The sequence below is a fragment of the Callorhinus ursinus genome, unplaced genomic scaffold (assembly GCF_003265705.2).
Source record: "Callorhinus ursinus isolate GAN/ISIS: 27379988/994484 unplaced genomic scaffold, GSC_fseal_2.0 scaffold29, whole genome shotgun sequence".
Classification (NCBI taxonomy): Eukaryota; Metazoa; Chordata; class Mammalia; order Carnivora; family Otariidae; genus Callorhinus; species Callorhinus ursinus.
Window position 1 is genome coordinate 6,505,456 of NW_027397091.1, and position 21,889 is coordinate 6,527,344.

General features: G+C 43.2%; 1 protein-coding gene across 15 annotated transcripts in view; it reads left to right on the top strand.

Annotated features, from left to right (window-relative positions):
• Positions 1 to 21,889, top strand: part of PLCB4 (phospholipase C beta 4) — a 414,054-nt gene that overhangs the window by 249,541 nt on the left and 142,624 nt on the right. For all 15 annotated transcript variants that reach the window (XR_012374116.1, XM_073878371.1, XM_073878370.1 and 12 more), the window contains 2 exons: positions 19,727 to 19,807; positions 20,594 to 20,653. Coding sequence is in view for 14 of the 15 variants with exons in the window: in XM_073878371.1 (XP_073734472.1) it covers positions 19,727 to 19,807; positions 20,594 to 20,653 (141 nt within the window). In the remaining variant the exon portion in view is untranslated. The remainder of the gene's footprint in view (positions 1 to 19,726; positions 19,808 to 20,593; positions 20,654 to 21,889) is intronic.

The following is a 21,889-nucleotide window of genomic DNA, read 5'->3' on the forward strand; positions in this document are numbered from 1 at the left end:
AAGACCCTGAGAACCAGAGTCGCATGCTCTACCAACGGAGCCAGCCAGGTGCCCCTAGGCCAGATTTCAAAACAACAGTTCTGATAATACTACCTGTGCTTTCAAATTCCCAAAGCTTAGAGCTCGTTGGCATCCAGACCTGAAGCATTTGAGGAAAAGTCTGTATGGTTTGGAAAATCCCAGAAAGTAAGTGGACATGAAGGCAAAAAGACTCTGGTTTGAGCCTTGACCCAGATAATTTGCAAGTTACGACCTCGAGCAAGTCCTTTCACCTGTCTGAGTGAGCATCTGTCTTGCCTCAAGTGCGTTAGGATATCGGTGCCAGAGATTCCTAGTAGGAGTCTACGAGTCACCCGTGTGTGTGGATGGGATGTGTCTTCGGAGCAAAGGCTCTACCATGGTTGAGGCCATGTCCATTTTGTTGTGTCCCAGTGCTTGTCTAGAGTAAAATGTTCAGCCAGTAACTCAAGAGATAGCAGTGCAAACTCTTGGCATAAATAATCAGACTTCTAATGTTTCTGCCAATAAATGGCTTGAACCTCTCCCCTCTTTGATTTTCTACCTTAACTTAAGAGTGAGGGATTAATTAACAGAAGCCCAGGATAATCCCAGGTTTTCACTGCATAGATCCCTGGTGCACATTTGCTCCTTTACTTGTGGGTAAGGTTAGAGGAGCAATTTTAAATCACAGAGTTTGCGGACCCGCCCTCTGTCACTCTCTGCCTCTGAGTGTGGAAGCTGCAGGAAGGAACCGCTGCCCTTGGTAAAAAGGAAGTGTGCCTTGATGAGAGCAATGAAAACGTGTGTGTTAAATGAGAGGTTTTTCCAGAGCGCTAATCCAAGGATTTGGAGACGAAGAAGTCTAAAAGTATTAGAACTGTAAGAGACAGTTGCCCCAAGGAGAAATAACCAGAGGTCAGGCTTGGCTGACCACCAGGTAAAGTTATAGCAAGGAGAACAAGTGTGAGCCTGATTTGAAGTCCCACTAGGAGATAGGACGTCAAATCTGGAAGGAGCTTTGAAGCCTAAAAGGGAAGAAAGGCATGAGTTAGAGGAGTGAAGAGACAAGGGTATAAAAGGATCAGTGATTGGTCAATAATTCTATCAACTTTTGCTGTGATGTTACAACACAGCACGCCAAAGCTTAAAGACATAGCAGGGCCAAGCTTTCCTCTGCCCTCTTAGGTTCAGTGGCTGGGGCTAGCAAATTAAGCTGACAAAAGCCAGATGGACAGGAGAAAAGGCATACAAATTTTATTGATGTTACTATTTTTACAGGCACAGGGGCTTCACAGGAAAGTGAAAACCCAAAGAAATGGGTAGACTCAGAAGCTTACATACCATCTTAACAAAAGATGATAAATTGTGGAGAAGCGACCAGATAAAGGGAAAGGGGATTTGGGCTTCTAGGGGCAATAAATTGTGGGAAGGCAGATATATATATATATATAGGGAAACTAATGGAAGATAGAGGTTATTTTAATAAGGTTTGTTTGTGCAGACTCACCTTGGTGCCGGCTGTCTTCATGCCCATAAAACTCCCTGGAGAGTGAATTTATGGCCACCTTCATTTCTCAAAAGTTTCTGCTTTTAATCAGATAAGGGAAGCTTCGAGGAGGCCTCTTTCTGCATCTGTTGATTCTCAGTTATTTTCAGTTCACCATAATCCATATGCCCAAGTGGCATATTTGGGAGTGATGTATTCCAATCCCAAAGTTTAAGATAGCAACCATTTATATAGTCTGTGATTCTGTGGGTCAGCCATCGGGTGGGGCTCAGCTGGGCTCACTCAGGTGTCTGCTGGGCTGACTTGGGGCTGGCTGATTTCAGGTGGCCTTATTAGTGAGACCTTCTCCGGTCCACCTGATCTGTCATCCTTCTGCCAGCAGGTGAGGCTTGCTGTCTCTTGAGGTCAGCCGTGTTTTTGCTGCATTTTTTAGACCAAAGCAATCACAAGACCAATCCAGACTCAAGGAGTGGGGACATGCACTCCACCTCTTGATGGGAGAAGCTATAAGTCGCATTGCAAGGGGTGTGGATGCAGGGAGGCATGAAGGTTTGGGCTGTTTTTGTGATCAACCACAGTTCTCTTAGGTGCTCTTTATGTAGTCGGTCATCACATGGTGAAAGGCTTAGGACAGCAGTCAACATACTTTTCCTGCAAGGGACTAGATACTTTATCAGGCTAGATAAGCCATAAGGTCTCTGTTACAAATACTCAACTTTGTGGCACAGAAGCAGTCACAGAACAGACAATCCATAATTGAATGAATGGGCTATGTTCCGATGAAATTTTATTTTTAAAAATGGGGGTATGCTGGATTTGACCCACAAGCTGTAGTTTGCAGACACCTTGCTCAAAAGACAAATAATGTTAAACAGAAATGAATAACACGTTAGTTTGGGTGGTAAGGATACTTTCAGGTTCAGGTAGTTACTTGGAGCTCATCATTTGCCCTTACAACTGTCTTATTTTATTTTTAGTTTAGTCATTCTCCACTTCTTTTCCTTTTTCTCTATCAACCACTTTGGTCTTTCTTTTCTATAAGATGCTCCAGTTTGGTTTGCTTTTCCTTATTACACTTTTCAATTTTATGTTTTTCCTCTCCATGAAGTTTCCTTGGGTTTGCTTTTCTTCATTTCTTCACAAGGATAGAAGATAACTATTCCCCTGGAGGAATAGAAGCATCTCACCCATGAAATAGCATCTGAGCCAGTCTCATGGAAAAGTCTATGACTTGAGATGCATGCTATTCAAGGGTGCAGGAAGGTCTGCTTATTCCTGGAAGACATGAGACACATCCACTAGGAAACTAGAGAAAGAAATCTGGGGTGGCATAGATTTACGAGGAGCAGGTGGAAACACAACAAAACAATATACGAGGAAAGTGTATAAATAATGAGCCAATAAAATTAAAAAACAGGGGCTGAGAAGACACTTAGGTGCTAGTTCCTTGTTGCTTCTATTCAAGCTGAAGTGTAAATAGGAAAATGCTCAGTATTAGTTCCTTCTAGCCGTGTCTGTGACTGTAGGTGAGCAGGTGAACAGTGGCGAAGGCAGGCATTTCATTCGGGTGGATGAGTGCAGCCTTGTGGATCTCCAGGCTGATGGTGAAGAGGCCCAAAGGATGCATTCCCTTGGTGCATTCTCTTTGGGAGTGCGCTCTGTTAATGCGTGTGGTCTAGCCAATGAATTAATAGAGTTCATTCAAGGGTGAACAAATGAACAGTCAAGTGAAATATACAGCATGTGTTAAAGTAAATCATCTTCAAGTCTCTTCTTGAGTAATACAATTACGTTTCTTGACCAGCTGCATTAGCAGCACCTGGAGCACTTGTTAGAAATGCAAATTCTCAGGCCCCACCCCAGACCTGCCAAATGAGAAACTCTGGGGGCGAGCTCCAGCAATCCCTGTTTTAAGGGAGAGCCTCCAGGGTGATTCTGATGATGCAGCTTAAGTTGGAGAACCACGAGGCACAGAGCAAGTCAGGGAGTTTTGGATTTCCTTAGAGGGGAAAAAAAATTAAATACATTTCAGTTCTTTACAGCTGATTTCCCCCAAACAAGCAAGGCAGATAAAGGGGAGGGGACTGTTGAGTAAAAGAAACTTTCCTTTTTCCAGAGGAGTTGAACGTATCAGATTTTATTTCGCTCTTCAGCATGCTAAGCCCTTGACATCAGTCATCTTCTTTTAAACCCTCAGATGGTGTTAAGGATTAAATGAGATTATTTTCCACATTATACAGAGGAAAGAGAAGCCTAAATCAATTAAGGAATTGCCTACTATTCAACCTGTAGTGATCGATGGAGACTGTCTCCAGAACTGACGTATTGACAAAGAGAATACACATAAATCGCAGCTACCTGCATTATGACTTGGGACCTTGAAATGGCTGCCATTTGCAAATGATGAAGTTCAAAATATGGCACCTTGGTATGTTGAATATTTTAAGTGAAAGGACTTTGAAGGTCATTCTGAATCATCCCTCCTCCTCCCCCACTCCCAAAAGCAGGGCACCACATGTGAGAGGTGCCCTCCCTATACCTACAAGAAAGAAGCATCCATATCTCCAGTGACAAAGGTACTCCAAGAAGAATTTGAACAAACAGGCCTTCCTAAGACACACACCCCCCCAATTTACTACACTTAACCTCGTACTCCTTGACCTATCCTATTTCTAAATGACTGTCCACGCTTCATCAAACCTAACACAAAAATACTCAGGTTTAGCCATTTTTTCTGGTGTTCATTTTCTTATGCAGACTCCCATGTCACATGTTAAAAAAACAAAATTCATCCAAGTAAATGTGAAGATCAAATTGGCTTTATTAAGCAATTCACAAACTGGGTAGCATCCCAGCAATCCATCCAGCAAATAGAAAGAAGCTCTGTTGAGCTGCAGGAAGGGAAAGGTTTTTAAAAGCAGAGAGGAAATGGAAAAAGGGGAATTATTAGCAAAGAACGCATTGTTTTAGGCAAAGTTGCCTTCCTAAGGGGAACGGAAGGGGCCTATCAGTGGGCTGCCTCTTAGTGCTGACCCTGAAACTCCAGGTTGGCTGGTTACAGGCCACCTTACTTTTGGGGTTGAAACTGCAGTTAGTTTAGGTATTAAGTCTTGGTTTGCTGACAAGGGCCTTACCATAAGTGACTTCATTTGGGGCCTGTGGTTCTTTTTATTATACATATAACTTACAGTAAATAAATTTGCATGCTTTTCTGTTGCTGATCTGTCTTTGTCAGTTTAATTCTCAGACCTAGTCAGGGACCTTGAGAGGATTAAGGAAAACTTTTTTCTTTTTACGATTTTATTTATTTGAAAGAGAGAGCATGAGCCAGGTGGAGGGGCAGAGGGAGAAGCAGACTCCCCATTGAGTGAGGAGCCCGATGTGGGGCTTGATCCCAGCACCCTGGGATCATGACCTGAGCTGAAGGTGCCCCAACATGTTTTCTTCTCCTACAGTTCTCTGAAGATATGTAGGGTGTTTAAAAATTATTTATGGATACACACATACACATAGTAATGGAAGCTACTTAACTTTATTAGTAACCTATTTGCTTTATCTATTTCAGACCATAAATACTGTATTACTATATCCAGGAGTTCTTATTTTGATTCTTTTAAGGAAATGAGGATGGAAAGAAATTTATTTATTTATTTATTTATGTAATTTATTTATTACAATTTTATTTACTTGAGAGAGAATGAGCGAGAAAGAGAGAAGGAGTAAGGAGAGGGGGAGAGGGAGTAGCAGATTCCCCACTGAGCAGGGAGCCTGACATGGGGCTTGCTCCCATGGGATCATGGTTTCATGACCTGGGCCAAAGGCAGACACTTACCCACTGAGCCACCCAGGTGCCCCAAGAATTTATTTTTCATATATTTGCCCCTCACATCAAATAAGTGCCCCTCAGAACACTAATACCTCTACCTTATAATCAATGAAGATCAGTCTTTAAGGATAGACAAGTATTAACCAGGACTTTTTTAGTCTCCAATTTTTTGTGTGGGTGCGGGGAAACTAGGTAAAATGTACTGTATGGAAGGAACATGATATTTTCTTTCAATCAATGAAAGTAGACATAAAATATCCTCAGTGGGGAAGCCCGTCTTTTAATACTTAATATGGATAGATTCCTAAACACATGTTTTTAAACTCCTTACTCTTGAAGCCATAAATAGGAAGCAGTTACCTCTGAAATGGTACCTTGTCAGAAACATGTGATGCGTGTGTTGGCTGAGCCAGTATGGTTTCCCAGGTCTCGAGGCCGCCATGATCTTTCTGCTCAGGAGTTCCCCTGAGGACAGTTTTGCTGGCACCCCTACTGCTCTCCTGCTGTGGATTCTCTTCTCCCAGGTACCTAAAAAGGCAGAGGATCCTAACTGGTGAAATGCAAAAAGGAGCCTAGTGTTTGGATCCTCACCAAAGTCAAGCTGCCAGGGTACTATTTGCGAACGAAGAAAGGGTTTGTACTAGGTGGTGTTTAGGGTAAAAACCTCAGCCAGAGAGCTCTTTCTTGAAGAGTTTGAAATACACATAGTTGGTTAAGGGCATGGGTTGGGATTTAAACAGAAATCGCTTTAACTTTGGCTTGCACCTCAAGAAATGGGACTGTAAACCAGTCTTAAACCCACTGAGCACTAAGCCATAGCTTCCTTGTCTGAAAAAATGCGGGTGATGGTACCTACATCACAGAGCCATTATGAGAAATAATTAAGATGGGTATTTTTAGAATGTGAGTTAGATATACCTCTCTTCTGGTTGAAACCTTCAGGGGCTTTCCAGCTCATTTCAAATAATTTCCAAATTCCTTCCTATGGCCTATAATCCCTCTACATGACCCGTCACCCTCCTGTCCCATTGATGTTCCCTGCAAACACTGGGCACACTTCAGCCTCAGGGCCTTTGCACTTGCAGTTCTCTCTCTGGACTGCTCTTCCCCCTATTTTATCAGCACACCCACCCCCTTCCCCCAAAAAAATCACACATCACCCGTACCCTTTTAGATTTTTTTACCTTCACATTTATCAGTTTCCTGATACACTATTTTTTGTTCATTATCCAAATTCCCCCTAGAATATAAGCCATGAGAGCAGATCCTTTGTTTTTATTTACTGCTATATTCCCAGCAGGGAAATCATTCGTCACCCAACAGTTGCTAATAAGCACCCACAGTGATCCAGCAATTCCTTAGCTACATATCTGGGACTCAAATTTTTTTTGTTATTTAAATGGTTCCTAATTTTTAAGGAATTTTAAGTGTACCAAGGAACTGGAACTGGAGGTCCTTTTCGGGGGTGGGGATCTGGAGAAGGGTTAGCAAGAGATCTGCCTGTGGCAGTCATGGAAGTACGCCACTGACCTCTCCTTCCATTGGACCCCGCCACGAGCCGTGTGGTCAGTAGACAGCCTCCAGCTGCCGCAGCTTTGGCACCCTTACAGCGTTCATAATGAGGTTCCTAGCCAGTGAGTGACATGGCAGAGATTCTGGAGCTGGCCCCTGTCTGCCCGGGATGAGGCTGGTGGGCAGTCCTTGCTTCGGGAATTCCATCCGCCTGGTGGAGACGTTGTCAGAGCCATAGTGCAGTCAGAGACCCTTCCTCTCTCCTCTCTTCTCACAGGTTTTAGTCTTGCCCCATGGCTCTCCCTGCCTGCCCCTGCTTCCTTTCCCCTTCCCCCAAGCAGCAGCCCCCCTTTGGTGTAGAACAGTCATATGCTAAACCTTCAGATCTGCAATTTTCTACAGCTCTGTGCTCACTGCAGAATTCTCGAGGTGATAGCAGTAGCCCTTGTGTGCATGTTCCAGTAATTTCTGCGCTTCTTTGAGACAATAAAAAGTGATAGAGCCAGGATGGGCCCTAAGCTCCTGTGGGACTGTATCTTTGAGGCCCAAATGGAAGCTATTTCAGAAGACAAAGTGGAAGGGAATGACGCAGTTAGTGTAAAGATAGGCATTTTTTTTAATTTTTTTATTGTTAATGTTAATCACCATATATTACATCATTAGTTTTTGATGTAGCGTTCCATGATTCATTGTTTGTGCATAACACCCAGTGCTCCATGCAGAATGTGCCCTCTTTAATACCCATCACCAGGGCGCCTGGGTGGCTCAGTTGGTTAAGCGACTGCCTTCGGCTCAGGTCATGATCCTGGAGTCCCGGGATCGAGTCCCACATCGGGCTCCCTGCTCAGCAGGGAGTCTGCTTCTCCCTCTGACCCTCTTCCCTCTCGTGCTTTCTAACTCTCATTCTCTCTCTCTCTCAAATAAATAAATAAAATCTTTAAAAAAAAAAAAAATACCCATCACCAGGCTAACCCATCCCCCTACCCCCCTTCCCCTCTAGAACGCTGTTTGTTTTTCAGAGTCCATTGTCTCTCATGGTTCGTCTTCCCCTCTGACTTACTCCCCTTCATTCTTCCCCTCCTGCTATCTTCTTCTTTTTTTTTCTTAACATATATTGTACTATTTGTTTCAGAAGTACTGATCTGTGATTCAACAGTCTTACACAATTCACAGCGCTCACCATAGCACATACCCTACCCAATGTCTAGATAGGCATTTTTTTAAAAAGCTGAATTATTTAAGTAGAAAATGCATACATTTTGAGGGCAATTTTATGGATGTCTGTTGAGATTCCTTTCAATGACTCTGTTCAACTTGGGCTAACATCTCCAGGTAGCAATAGCTGAAAACATTCTTTCCCTGACCTGCTTCTTCAGATATATGTCTTCTCCGTCACTGTCTTTCTTTCTTTTTTTTTTTTTTTTTTTTAAGAGAGCGCAAGTGAGTGTGAGCAGGGTGGAGGGGAGGTGCAAAGGGAGGAGAGAGAGAATCTTAAGCAGGCTCCATGCCCAGTGCAGAGCCCAACACAGGGCTTGATCTCACGACCCTGAGATCAGAACCAAAGTGGAAACCAGGACTCAGACACTTAACCGACTGAGCCACCCAGGTGCCCCCTGTGTAGTATTTTCTGATCATTTGCTCAGTGCAGTTTATTTTTCTGGAACAAATTGTGGTTTAATTAGAAGTGCTTTACTGGAAAGGATTTTCCAGCTTGTGGTCATGCTTCAAGCCCATCTGCAAAGCACATTTCCTGTTGTTTTTAGAATTATTGGAGGGGGGTGTCGTTAAAAAAAAGTTATTCCTGACACTTGTTAAAGAATGAATGGGCAGACTGTGTTCAAGAGACTACTACAGTGGGGGGTATACAGTACTTGGGGAGAGGTTGAGTTCAACTCTGAATACAAGGAGGAAAGGGGGGTTTATAGCCAAAGAGCAGGTGGAGGTTACCTGGAGATGGTGGAGGTTGAGGCACCTGATTAGATATCAAAGGTGCTCGGATATTGAAGGTGGGAGATTCTGGCTAAAGCAACTTAGCAGGATTCCTGATAAAATCGATCACTGCAAAGACAGACATGGAAGTCCCAAAGTGGATGTCTAGTTGGGAAGAAGATTCAGAGGAGCCCGACTGTGGTTTGTTCAAGAGAGAGAGTCTCTGGGGGTTGGGGGAGGAGATGGGAGGAAGGGCACATTTTTTATTTTAATATTTGTTGTAAATATCTATTACAAAAACAATTATTTTCCTCTCTGGCTCTGTATAAATTGGTCTTCTTTAATTTCTCCTTATTTTAGTTGCTAAGGCTACTAAGTTGCTAAGTTTTGACTAACATGACGGTTTTCCTGTCCAAGTGAGTTACTTTCAGTTACCACCCACTCCTCCTGAAAGCATGTTTTGTTGACTTTGTTCTTCCTTCTGCAAGCTGAGCAGTTGTTCACTGAATATCCCAGGAATAATTGTTTCAGGTATCCCATGGCAAGAATAAGGGAGCCTGGCCCATTGTCCTGCCACAACACAACACAAGAGCTATCTCCGAGTGTGAACATCCCAGATTTGGCTTCAGAATCCCCACATCGGAGATGCTTCAGGGAGGGAGAGGGACAGAGACAGACACAAAGAGTTTAGAATCTCAAACCGACAGACCTTAAAAAATGAGTCCCAGGGATTTAACATCTTTATCTGGAAGTAAAAGGGAAAGTGGGAATTCATGACTACTCATGACCATACTTTAAGCAGTCAGAAACAAGAGGTTGACTCTTAGGTGGCTCATCCATGCACGTCCTCCCTCCCTTCCTCCCAAATCCAAACCCTCCTTGAGCTGACCACAAATCCTCCCAGCCAAGGAGATGTCAGAGATCTTGTTAATAAGTATCATGGGCCAAATTTCAAGGTTTTTAAAAATACAGAACATGAAAGATCAGGAAAGGTATGTTTTCCCCTTGCTGCTTTTCAGTATCCTTCATCGACTCTTCCACACCCAGGTCACTTGGGAAGTTGGTGATATTCTTTATTTCTGGAGAAAGAAAAAGATGAAATGAATGGATTAAAACTTTCCACTTGATACCAGGATAAGGGTTCACTTTATCATTGAAATGAGCAAGTTAGGTGCTCACGGTTGGTTATGGAGGGAGAGAAATTTTCATTTTTGTGTCTATGGAATTCAGAAGCCAGGATAGACAGCAGGTCTCTAGCACCTTGTGAAGTCTGCCAAGTAATTCCCCGGATTGCCCTCTCATCATCTGAGAGTGTGATCTGCCATGTCAGGGAGGTTCAGGGCGGGGGGCGCCCAAGCCCCACATTATCTCCTTTAGTCACTACTCACCAACATGGCCCATGAAGAGGGTAGAAGCTAAAACTGTGTTCTGAAGACAGACCCTCTGTGCCTGATGTAGCCTGAGGCTGGCTTGGGCAGAGAAGAAGCACAACCTGACCTCCTTGGGTGAAAACAGAAACTTTACTGAGTCTAGGGCAATAGTAATGTACAAACTCTGGGTTTCCGCCATGCTTAAACCCCCAGATGTGCATTCTGGATCAGTGGAAATGAGCACACCGTGGTACCAATGCTCATAAGGATCCACATAACAGAAATGCTCTTCCTGTCACAATGTGGATGTAACTCGCTGCTTATTATCTGTGTCCTCTTGGGCAACTTGCTAATGTCAGTTAGGATCAGTTTACTTATCCATATGGGAGTGGTGGTGGTATTTACCTCCTTTGTTCTTGGATGATGAATCGTAATTGATACTGCGAGCATTATAATAATTACTATTACTGTGTTATTAATAATCAGTGGTAATTTACTGGGTTCAGATTATGCATCAAGCACTTGAGTGCCCAAAGGTAACCTGTGAAATGGGCAATTATTTTTGGTTATCTGTGCTTTTGGGGATGAAGAAATGGAGCTCAAATAAGCTTATAGGTGTCCAGCCATAGTCGGATCTGGTCTATCTGACCCTAAAACCAATGTAAAATGCCCAGTAGTTTCTGGTGTTCTTTTTTTTTTAAGATTTTATTTATATACTTGATGGAGAGAGCATGAGCAGGGGGTGGGAGGCAGAGGAAGTGGGAGAAACAGACTTGCTGCTGAGCAGGGAGCCCGATGTGGGACTTGATCCCAGGACCCTGAGATCATGACCTGAGCCAAAGGCAGACCCTTAACACCCAGGCGCCCCTCTGGTGTTCTTGAAGTGGTTTTTATGCTTATTTATACACATTTCTTCCCTATTCCAAAGTAAGCTGTCATGCAGAAATATGTACAACTAGATAAATTGAATGGAACTGAGATTTAGGCTGAAGGGGGGGGAGCCATGTGAAGGACATCAAATTAGAGGCAAAATTAGCAAGCAGCCACTCTATGGGCAGCAAAAAACGTTCCGTAATGTTGGAATAAGTGACTGCAGAGTGGCTACTTGTGATCCTGGTGGCCAGAGGAAATGCAGTCATAGGGCTCACCGTGTCCAATAGATTGCAAGGGAAGCAGCAGACCAGGACAGACCATTTTCCTTGGTACTAGGATCCTAGAACACGCTCGGACTCGATGCGAGACGGTGGAAAACACCCCTCCATCACAACCCTGTAATAAATTACGGCTGGGGCGGGGGGGCTGGGCATCACAGGGAGGCCTCAAGAAACGTGGTAATTAAACCTAAGAAGCTTCCAGCGCCCTCTAACCCTAGTGATGGCTGCCCGCATTCAGCGACAAGGAGAACAGTGGGGCCTCCAGATGTGACTGCTGAGTAGTCACCTGCCCCCCGCCCCAACAGTGTCACTCTTACTTACCGGCCTTGATGCAGGTGTGATTCAGGTGTGTGCTTCCGTGGAGCCAAGGATCCCAGCTCTGCCCCAGCAGCTATACCATCCTGGGCAAGACGCTTCCTTCGCCTCGACGGCCTTCTCTCTAAAACAGGAATAAGTGTAGTAGCTCCCTTGTAGGAGTGTGAGGAGATGAGTAGGTTAATGTGTACGAAATGCAGGGAGCATCACCCGGTGGGTGCTCAGTGAGCACTGCACATCTCCGCTAGGGGCAGGTGGCGCCATGGCACAGAAGCAGAACTTTGGGCAGTAGGTGCCACAGACAAGTCTTGGGTGCTTTTTACGACACCAAAACTGTATACCCCTCTTGGTTTCTGGCTGAGCATCAGAGAGAGGAGCAAATGTCTATATTAAATTTGAACAGCGTAACCCAGGACGGACATTCTGTCCAAAGGATCCAAGGCCGTGGCAGGGAACACAAAAGCTGCAAATGGTCTTATGTTATCTGACAGATCTCTTCACAAGGTGATAGCACAACACAAGGGTCCGTGGCGGGGCAGCCATAACCAGTGTTCTCCTGCTCCCCTGTGGAATGTGAGCCGAGAAGCCCAGAGCCCCATCATCTCAAGGGGTCTATAAATTAGAAGGAAGATTAACAAGTGAAATGAACATTCTGGATCCTTCCAAGGGGAAACTAGACCCATGAGGGTAAAAACAACTTGAGAACCCATCTGCTACAGCAGTCTATAAATCATTCTGATGACAGAATGTCATCACCAAGGGCTTTAGTTCTAACTTGAAAAAGAAAAAAAAAAATTGTGATTCTATCTGAGAGAGGAAGTGTTTGTGCAGAATCAGAGAAGATCTGTTACAGCTAGCGCCAGAGCTTAGCCAATTGCTCTGGAATGAAGAACTGAAATAAATAGGCCATGTAGCCTCCCTTGGGCTCTGAGATTCCAGGATCTGATTAAAAGCAGGAGCTCTTGGTGAACTACCCCAGACTCCACCTGAGTCCCCAGCCTGAGGCCCCTCCCAAGCTCATCTGTTTTCGTGGTAGTGGTTTATAACATTATTGATGTTTGATAAGACCCTCTAGTGGCTTTTCCCTAACTTAGATGTCCCTTGTCTCTCTCCAACCTTAATAAAGTCATTTTTTTTCTTCCCATCAGTTCTTAACAAACCAGGAAACAAGGACAGTGAGCCCCATGTGTCTCCAGAGGTGGAGCCTACAAAAGCAGTATTGATTTACTGACCATCCAGTAAGCCATTGGTGATAGGCAGAGGGGGACCTGTTTGGTCAGTGCTGACGAAGTAGAATAGGCGTGGGCTCTGGAATCCAAGAAACCAGTTTGCGTCCCTGGTCTGTTACTTATCAACTGTGGCTTTAAAGAATTTACTCTTTGGGGCGCCTGGGTGGCTCAGTCATTAAGCGTCTGCCTTCGGCTCAGGTCATGATCCCAGGGTCCGGGGATCGAGCCCCGCATCGGGCTCCCTGCTCCGCGGGAAGCCTGCTTCTCCCTCTCCCACTCCCCCTGCTTGTGTTCCCTCTCTCGCTGTGTCTCTCTCTGTCAAATAAATAAAATCTGTAAAAAAAAAAAAAAAAAAAAAATTACTCTTTGCTGAAAAATTTTCCTCTTCTACAACTGTGTTGTCCAATGTGGTAACCACTAACCACCTGTGGCTATTTAAATAAAAAATTAAAATTAAAAATTTACCTTTGCTGCACTAGCTACATTTCACGTGTTTCATGGCCCCATGTGGTTCTCCTGGCTACCATGTTGGGCTGTCATCGCCAACGTTTGCATCATGGAAAATCTATTGGGCAGTGTTGATCTAGTCTAAAACCTTGTGGAGTTGGCAGATTTAAATGAGATCGTATTTGTGAAATGTCTCGCACCGTAGCCCCAAATTAAATAGTACGCTGTTTTCTAATAACTCCTGCAATTTATTCAGCATTTGCCTTGTTCCAGGCACTTCAGCTTTCTCAATTTTGAGAGCCCTGGGAGGTTGGTATCCATGTTCTCAATTTACAGATGGGGAAAGTGGAGCTTGGTGAGGTTGGGCAGCACCACCATCAAGATTCTCCAGCAGATGCCTGCTGGGGAGGCTGGCTTTGGAGCCAAGCACAGCCTCCTTTTTTTTTTTTTTTTCCTTTTAAAGATTTTTATTTATTTATTTGTCAGAGAGCACAAGCAGGGGGAGCGGCAGGCAGAGGGAGAAGCAGGCTCCCTGCTGAGCAAGTAACCCGATGTGGGACTAGATCCCAGGACCCTGGAATGATGACCTGAGCTGAAAAGACTTTTCAACTTGAAATAAAGGAAAAGTATTTTAATCTATGTCATATTTTTAAAGATTTTATTTATTTGAGAGAGAGAGCACAAGTGGGTAGAGGGACAGAGAGGGAGGGAGAAGCAGACTTGCTGTTGAGCAGGGAGCCCGACGGGGCGTTCAATCCCAGGACCCTGAGATCATGACCTGAGCCGAAGGCAAACGCTTAACCAAGTCACCCATGAGCCCCTAATCTTGAAAGTGACGTGAATCTTTGAAAGATAGGTCGTGATATTGAATAATGTTGCAGTGGCATGTGTTAAGTGGGAAAAATAGGCTAAAAATAATGTTGAGACACACAGCTTTTAAATAGACTCTATCTTTGATGAAATGAGGGAAGTGCCTCGGGAAGCCCCTCATGGCACAAGCCTCTCAGAGCAGGGATCCTTGAGGCAGAGAAAGTTTCTAGCTATAGTGATTCTAGCAAAAGTGATCCTTCTTGCCTCTCAAACAGCATGTCTCACCCTGGTCCCCAGCTTGTCCATAGTCTCACAAAAGGAGTTGCTGTGCCTTTCATCCTGTTTCTTCCAGTGGCTTGAGGAAAGAGTGAGCTTGGCTGGAGGAGTTAACCAGTCCTTGAGCTCTAAAGTGTGACTGTGGTGAATCTTAACAGAGTCCTGTGAGAACTGAAAATTCTGAGCTCCCTGGAGGAAGTTCTGTTCTGGTTTGTTTCCTTACTAGAGAATCCCATTAGCATTTGCTAACTGCAAAATGAACAGATTTGCAAAAGGAGAAAGAAGCCAGCTTCCTTTGATGACCTCCCCCGCCATGCCCAAGTCTGGAGGGAAGATTTCCCTGAGAAGGGGACTGAGGATATTATTGCCCCAGTCAGGTCACGGGGCCATGACCCAAGTTGTGGTCAGTAGGTATCCGTGTGAAATTTAACACTGCTGGTAGGGAAAAAAGAGTAGAGATTGTGTGTGTTACTCACCCTGAGGGTCAGGTCCTTCTACGTGTTCCTGGGAGTGGAGAGAAACAGAGAGATTGTGTTTCCATTCCTTTCAGCGGATTGCCACATACTGCTCAGATTTGTTCTCTGATTGTTATGGGTAGTTTGAACACGTTTAGCCTGCGAAGGTTGTAGCTGGAGTGGACAACATTACTGTGGGCTTCATTGGGAACCTTGTCTGACCAAGCATTGGTCAGAGCTTCTTGGAGCTCCCACAGAGAATTTCTCTTCTGGCAACTGTCTCTCCTAACAACCAGTGTGTTTTTAATCTGTGAACTGTATGGGTTACTGGTCAATGATATTTTTTCTCTTTTTGCTTTTGTTGCTAGGGAGCCCAGAGCCAAACTGGTATCCTCTTTTAACTGTTTAGGATCTTATGACAAGTCTTTCTGGAGCTCTCTTTAATTTTGAGCTCATTTTACTTTTCTATCTTATTTGTCTTCTCCTTGCCTGCATTTCTTGTCCTGTTTTGAAAATGAGTTCTTTGAGGGGCACTCAAATAGTGCTCCTGGTCCAATTGGGGTTCCCAGGAGGTGCCTCAAAGTCAAATGGATATATATGAAGTATGAAGGAGACTCGTTAATGGAAGTGAGAGGGGAAAGTCAAGGATGACTCAGTTTCCATAAATCAGTAGATACAGGTGACATTTATTGAACAAAGTCTTAATGCTAGAAAGGCTTGGAGAGAGGGTAGTGAGTAAAGCATGCAGTTATGGGCATGTTAATTTACGGACATCTGAGTGGAGATGTCAAGGAGAGAGTAAAGTTTGGAACTCAGAGAGGACTGGGCTGCTATTATAAATTTGGGAGTCATCAAGACATAGATGGTATTGAAACCAGGGGGTTAAAGGAGATCTAGGAACATCATGGCCATGAGAATCCTCAGAACCAAGTCCTGGAAAGCAAGTAGAAGTTGAGTATAGAAGGAAAAGAGACTAAAGGAATGGTATGCAACCAAGTTTGGAGAGTGTTCAAGAAGGAGGGAATAGTCTACCATTCAGAGATCAAATTGGATGAGAAAAAGAAGATGTATGCCTCATTTGGCTGTATGAAAGCCATGGTAAACCTGGCCAAAGAAATTACAGAGGGAGACAGGAACAGAAGGCAGATGGAATTGGTCAAAGATAGTATGGAAGAGTGGTAGTAGAGGCAGTGAATGTGGACAAACTTTTCAAGATATACTCTAAAGGGGATCAGAGACATAAGGTAGTACATGAAGGAGGCAGTGGGAAGGGCTAGAACATGTGTGTGCTTCCAGGAATGATCTAGTAGAGAAAAGAAAAGCTGGTGTCTGTTGGGTGGTGATGAACGGAAGACTGCAGTCCTTGTGTGAGTGAAAGAGGATTGCATCCCGAGCAGAAATGGCAGAGGGCGGATGGATCTCTGTTGGGAGAAAGTATGCTTTATGGGGACAGAAGAAGGAGAGCGGTTCTCATTGGATGGGTTTTCTTTACTCAGTGAAGCACGGTAATTGCTGGGACTCAAGGTGTTTGAGAAGAAGCCATGAAATAGTCCTTTCACAGGGTCGGGAACCTTTTAAGAAAGAGTAAGTCTGGAAGTCATTGTTGACTCTTCCTGTGATGTTTGTGATCTCGAATGTCACCTAAAGCCCGTCAATCCAGTTCTGTGATTTTCTTCATCAAATTCAGTGATAAAATATAGATAAAGTGGACTTGGTTCATCAAAAGGAATGAGATCTTGCCATTTGCAACGACATGGATGGAACTGGAGGGTGTTATGCTGAGCGAAATAAGTCAATCAGAGAAAGACATGTATCATATGACCTCACTGATATGAGGAATTCTTAATCTCAGGAAACAAACTGAGTGTTGCTGGAGTGGTGGGGGGTGGGAGGGATGGGGTGGCTGGGCGATAGACATTGGGGAGGGTATGTGCTAGGGTGAGCGCTGTGAATTGTGCAAGACTGTTGAATCACAGACCTGTACCTCTGAAACAAATAATACAATATATGTTTAAAAAAAAAGCAGATAGCAGGAGGGGAAGAATGAAGGGGAGTAAGTCGGAGGGGGAGACGAACCACGAGAGACGATGGACTCTGAAAAACAAACTGAGGGTTCTAGAGGGGAGAGGGGTGGGGGGATGGGTTAGCCTGGTGATGGGTATTAAAGAGGGCACGTTCTGCGTGGAGCACTGGGTGTTATGCACAAACAATGAATCATGGAACACTACATCAAAAACTAATGATGTAATGTGTGGTGATTAACATAATAAAAAATTACAAAAAAAATGGACTTGGCTCTGTGGCTAAGAAAACAGAAATGAGGCCTGGGGATTGAGGGTGTCTGTGAGGGAGTGATTGCACCATGGAAATAAGCTAGACAAGGGCAGAAGTAAAAGGTGGGAGAGAGAAGTCTGGTGGACAGTGAGTGATTGGTAAGGTTAATGAATAGGAAGTTGTAAGGTCAAGTGGATGTAGGAGAATGAGTGCTGTCGAGGTAGGGACTAGAGAGATCAGGTGACGCGGTCCAAGAATGGGACGTTAGGAATTGAAATTTCAAGGTGGTGGTGATCAGCTCTGGGGGTACTTTGTAACTGACAGAGAAAGAAAGAAAAATCATTACAGTTAAAGAGGCCAAGGAACTGAAAGTTCCACCTCAAAATAAGTTGTAAAACCATTCTTATTTATCATGTAGATTTCATGGATCATTTCAAATCCTTACTTGGAAAAGGAGAGGGTGCACGTAAATAATAACAATGGTAGCTGATTCATTGCAGGTCTGCTCTGTAAATACCCTTTTAGGAGAGACTTTTGAATGTTATGCACCAGAATTCTGTACTGCCATTAAGATACTGCTTGGAAAATATTCTAAAATGTGTTAATTCTCATATTTTAATTGTTAGTGATTCTTATTTCTCTATCAGTAATAATAACAAGACTCCCTGTGGCCTTTTGGTCAAGTTTAATACCTTTTGCATGGCGTACAACACCCTTCTGTTCTAGCCCTGATTATGGGTCCAGTCTCATCTGCTGCTATTCCATTGAGATCTTCTAACCACACCAACTCCTCAGAAGTTCCCAGTATCAGGTCAGGTATACATGTCCTTGCAAATGCTGTTTCCTCTGCTCAGCATGCTGCTTCACCTGGATAACTCCTACCCATCTAGAGTGTAAGCTCCTAGGTCAAGCCTTTTCAAAAAAGTTGAACCATCCCAAAGTGCCATCTTTGTGGGTCAAATATTGGCAATGTCATGTTGTTAGTAATTTGTTATCACAAATGTAAGTTTGAGCCATACATTACTGATAGTAGCTACCACTTGCTGAATTGTAACTGTGTGCCAAGCACTTTACATTTATCAACTCACTTAATTGCTACAAGCCTGAAAGGTATGTGTAAATACCTCTATTTATTAGATAAGGATTATGAGACTTTCTAGAAAGGGCCTTTCTAGGAGATGATAAAAAATAAATGGCAGAACTGGGTTTTGATTCCAAAGGCAAAGGTCATACCATGCCCCCATTCTTTCTATTTTTCATTGCTATGTCTGCAGTGCTTAGCATGTGTCTGGTACACAGTTGAAATATGTATGATATTCTTCACCTATCAGAAGACTACCCAAACAAATTTGAAGGCTGGCTTTGTTCAAGGCCCCTGGGACTCTAAATTCTGACACCTTATGGTGGCCCAGTCTCTTGACATTGGCTTTACCTTGATGAGTGGTGCTGCTTCCCTGAAATTTAGAAAGATATGTTTTGATGGGTGAAATTCAGAGTATGAACTACCCTTAAAGTCTTAATCCTATAATTACTCTGTTTTAAGTCACTGCCCTGATCCACATGTGGCAGACAGGTTCCCTGTTGGCCCTGTAATTATCGAGGAGGACAACTTCTTTACATCATGAGAAGGACATGTGGTGCCAAGGCTTGGTGCAATACAGACAGAGGGCAAAGGGTATCTGGGTTCATTTCCTGAATACTCTTTTTCTTTCACTGATACAAAATAAGCACAATGGTACTTTCTTTCTAAAGACCAGAAATCTTTGGGCGAGTACAGCATAGCTGTCCTGAACCCCTGCATGTGGAGCCTAAAATTCCTTCTTGATTCAAATTTTGATTCTCTGAGTTTCAACAGAGTTTCTTGTGTCCAAGGCCACTGCAGTGGTTCTCAAACTTTAGCGTGCATTAGAATCACCTGGAGGGGTTGTTGGAACGCAGATTTCTGGGCCCTGCTCCTAGAGACTCTGGTTCGGTCCATCTGGGCTGGAGCCTTAGACTCTGCAGTTCAGTCAGGCTCCCAGATGATGTTGATGCTGCTGGTCCAAGGACTACACTTTGCCTAGGTCAAAGTCCTGCTCAAGGCCTGGTTTAGAGGATACCACATGAAGTTGGATGTAAAAGCAAAAATCTCAGAAATTTTCTGAGTAAACATCTGAATGCTGAATGATGTAGACAAAAAAAAATGATTTAAAAAATTTCAATGATTTAAAAAAAATATCTCCTGATTTTTTACATTATATTAAATACAGACAACAATTGCTCTTTTGTGGAGGGAGACTAGTTAGCTGGAATCTGGGAGTCCTTCTTCCTTCCCTGAGCTCATCTCAGGTCTTAGAGAAACTTTCTTCTCTATGACCTACAGACCATCAGTGTGTTTTGTTCTTAAAGCTACTCTAGAGGGAGACGCTGCATAAAGTTGATCACTCTTTCAATACAAAAGTGAATGCAAAGAGTTCAAGATGAAAATATTCCATAATATAAGAGAAAATATGGTCATTAGATTTAGGATGCAAAGGGGTGATTTCTCATTTTCCCTCGTTTAGAGGCTTAAAAGATATTTGCGTTTTTATTGGATTCAAAATGGGGCTGAGTCATACAGATCAACACATTTCTTTTTAACAGGAATCCTTTGTGTTTGAACCCAACTGCCTCTTCAAAGTGGATGAATTTGGCTTCTTTCTGACCTGGAGGAGTGAAGGCAAGGTAGGGCACAGGAACTGCAAGTTGTTCTTTCCTGCTCTCTGATTTAAACCATTATATTTCTCAACAAGTAGGCAGAAGGCCTCTTAAGGGCTTACTTATTTATTCAAGATTTTAAAAACGTTCTTCCATATGGCAAGCATTGGGGATACTACCCTAGACCTCAGAGATTCCAGTCTAGGAGAAAAGCAGACATAAAAAAAAAAAAAAGGTACAAGTCATTGAGTGTTGTGAAAGAGAAGGTCGGGTTGTTACAAGAGTTTAAAACAGGCAGATCTGATTTAATCTTGGGAATTAGGAAGGTTTTCTAGAAGAAGAGAGTTTCAAGCTGAGTCTCAGAGGTGCATTAAGAGCATGTTCATCTTGTTACACCGCGGGACTTCACTCAATAAACAGCACAGCGCACACATTAAATGAATCTTTAAACTGAATTTAAGGAAGTAGAATTGGAATTCTAGAAAAGTATTGTACCCACTTAAAATTACATGTACACACACGTGTTTAATGCTGTACATACTCCAGTAACACTATTATATGCATAAAGATAACAACACTTTGTAAACATAAATAATTATTCAGACCTGCATCCGTATAGACAAGTATATTTGAAATGGAAAGTATGGGGTCTTCACTATTTCTGATTGTTGGATATTTCGATGACTGTCTTTTGTTTTTCACTCCCTCTCTACCTTACTATCATTGGCATTGCCTTCAAAATCACGTAACTCGTCTGTGCCATAGGTCTGGCAAGATTGCAGCTCACTGCTGTATTATATTCTCTCTTTTCAGGAAGGACAAGTGCTAGAATGCTCCCTCATCAACAGTATTCGATTGGGAGCCACCCCCAAGGTACCTGTGATTGCTGTTGGCTTTTCTTCTAAACACAGATTTACTTAAGTTGGAAAAGGGTTCCGGAATGTTATTTAACCTTTTATTGCCCCAAACGCCATCAGCTGGGAATGAAGGGCACATGGTTTAGAAATCTTTTCATCTATATCCATTGGGTGGTTTGGGTTGCATTACGTTTAGTTATATTAGAAGCGTTATTCACCTTTCAAAGAGAAGGTGCTTGCATGATACCTCCATCAAAGAAACAGTTTCCTTAACTTAGAAATTAATTCATCAAGGCCCCCCCTCCCTCTTCTGCCATTTTTTTAAAGCAGACCGTGAGTCACTTCTGGTCTGTGCTTGATGTGGAAATTTAAATGGCATGGTTAATTCCGTATTTGTGCACCTGTGCACGCAGACAGCAGCTCACCTTGGAGGCTTCGTTTGCCTCTGCGAGAAAAAGATGACAGAGCATATAAATCCATCTTCTTCACAGTGATTGACTTGTTTGAATAAGAAGCTGTTTGCATAGTGGTGCTAGGAATTTAGAAGCTGTCTTTTTTTCTAGAATATTAAAGCACAGTATTTATTCCCTTTTTCATAATAGCCCTGCAGGTTTTTAGATGTTGAAAAACAAAATTAACGTGCCTCGTTTTGTTTCTGTGTGTCTTTTTCAAAGCTGTCCTCTTTTATGTTAGTTAAAATTTCTGTGTAACTGTGTTGGCATTTCCTCCTGAGTTCTTTCAGAGGACAAAGATGCTATTTTATGTGCTAATTAGGGTAGACTTACACTCTCTTCATTCCAAATGAAGATGCCATGGCTTCTAAGAGATGAACATACTCACTCTTTGTGTCCAGGCTACTTGACTCAATCTTATTTTTTAATAACCCTTGGTTGCTGGCTGTGGCAATGCCTGTGTTTATTTGCATGAGATGTCAGTGACTGTCCTCTGCTCAAAGACCCCTTTGATCTCTGTGGACCCAAGCAGGTCCCGGTCAGAGCCTTTCCATCATCCAGGTCCTCCGATAATTACAACCAAGAACCTAAAGAAAGACCCTCACACCACACCTAGTTTTCTCAATTAATGATAATAGAATACTTTTCCTACCAAATGAGTTCAAGTAGTGTGTAGTATTACAAGTTTTACTTCTACACGTTTTAGAATAATGCTAGATATCAGGGCATTTTTAGATGGAGAACATTGGTCCTTCTGTGTATTTTTACATCAAATGAGCATGTTCTCTCCATGCTCTGTT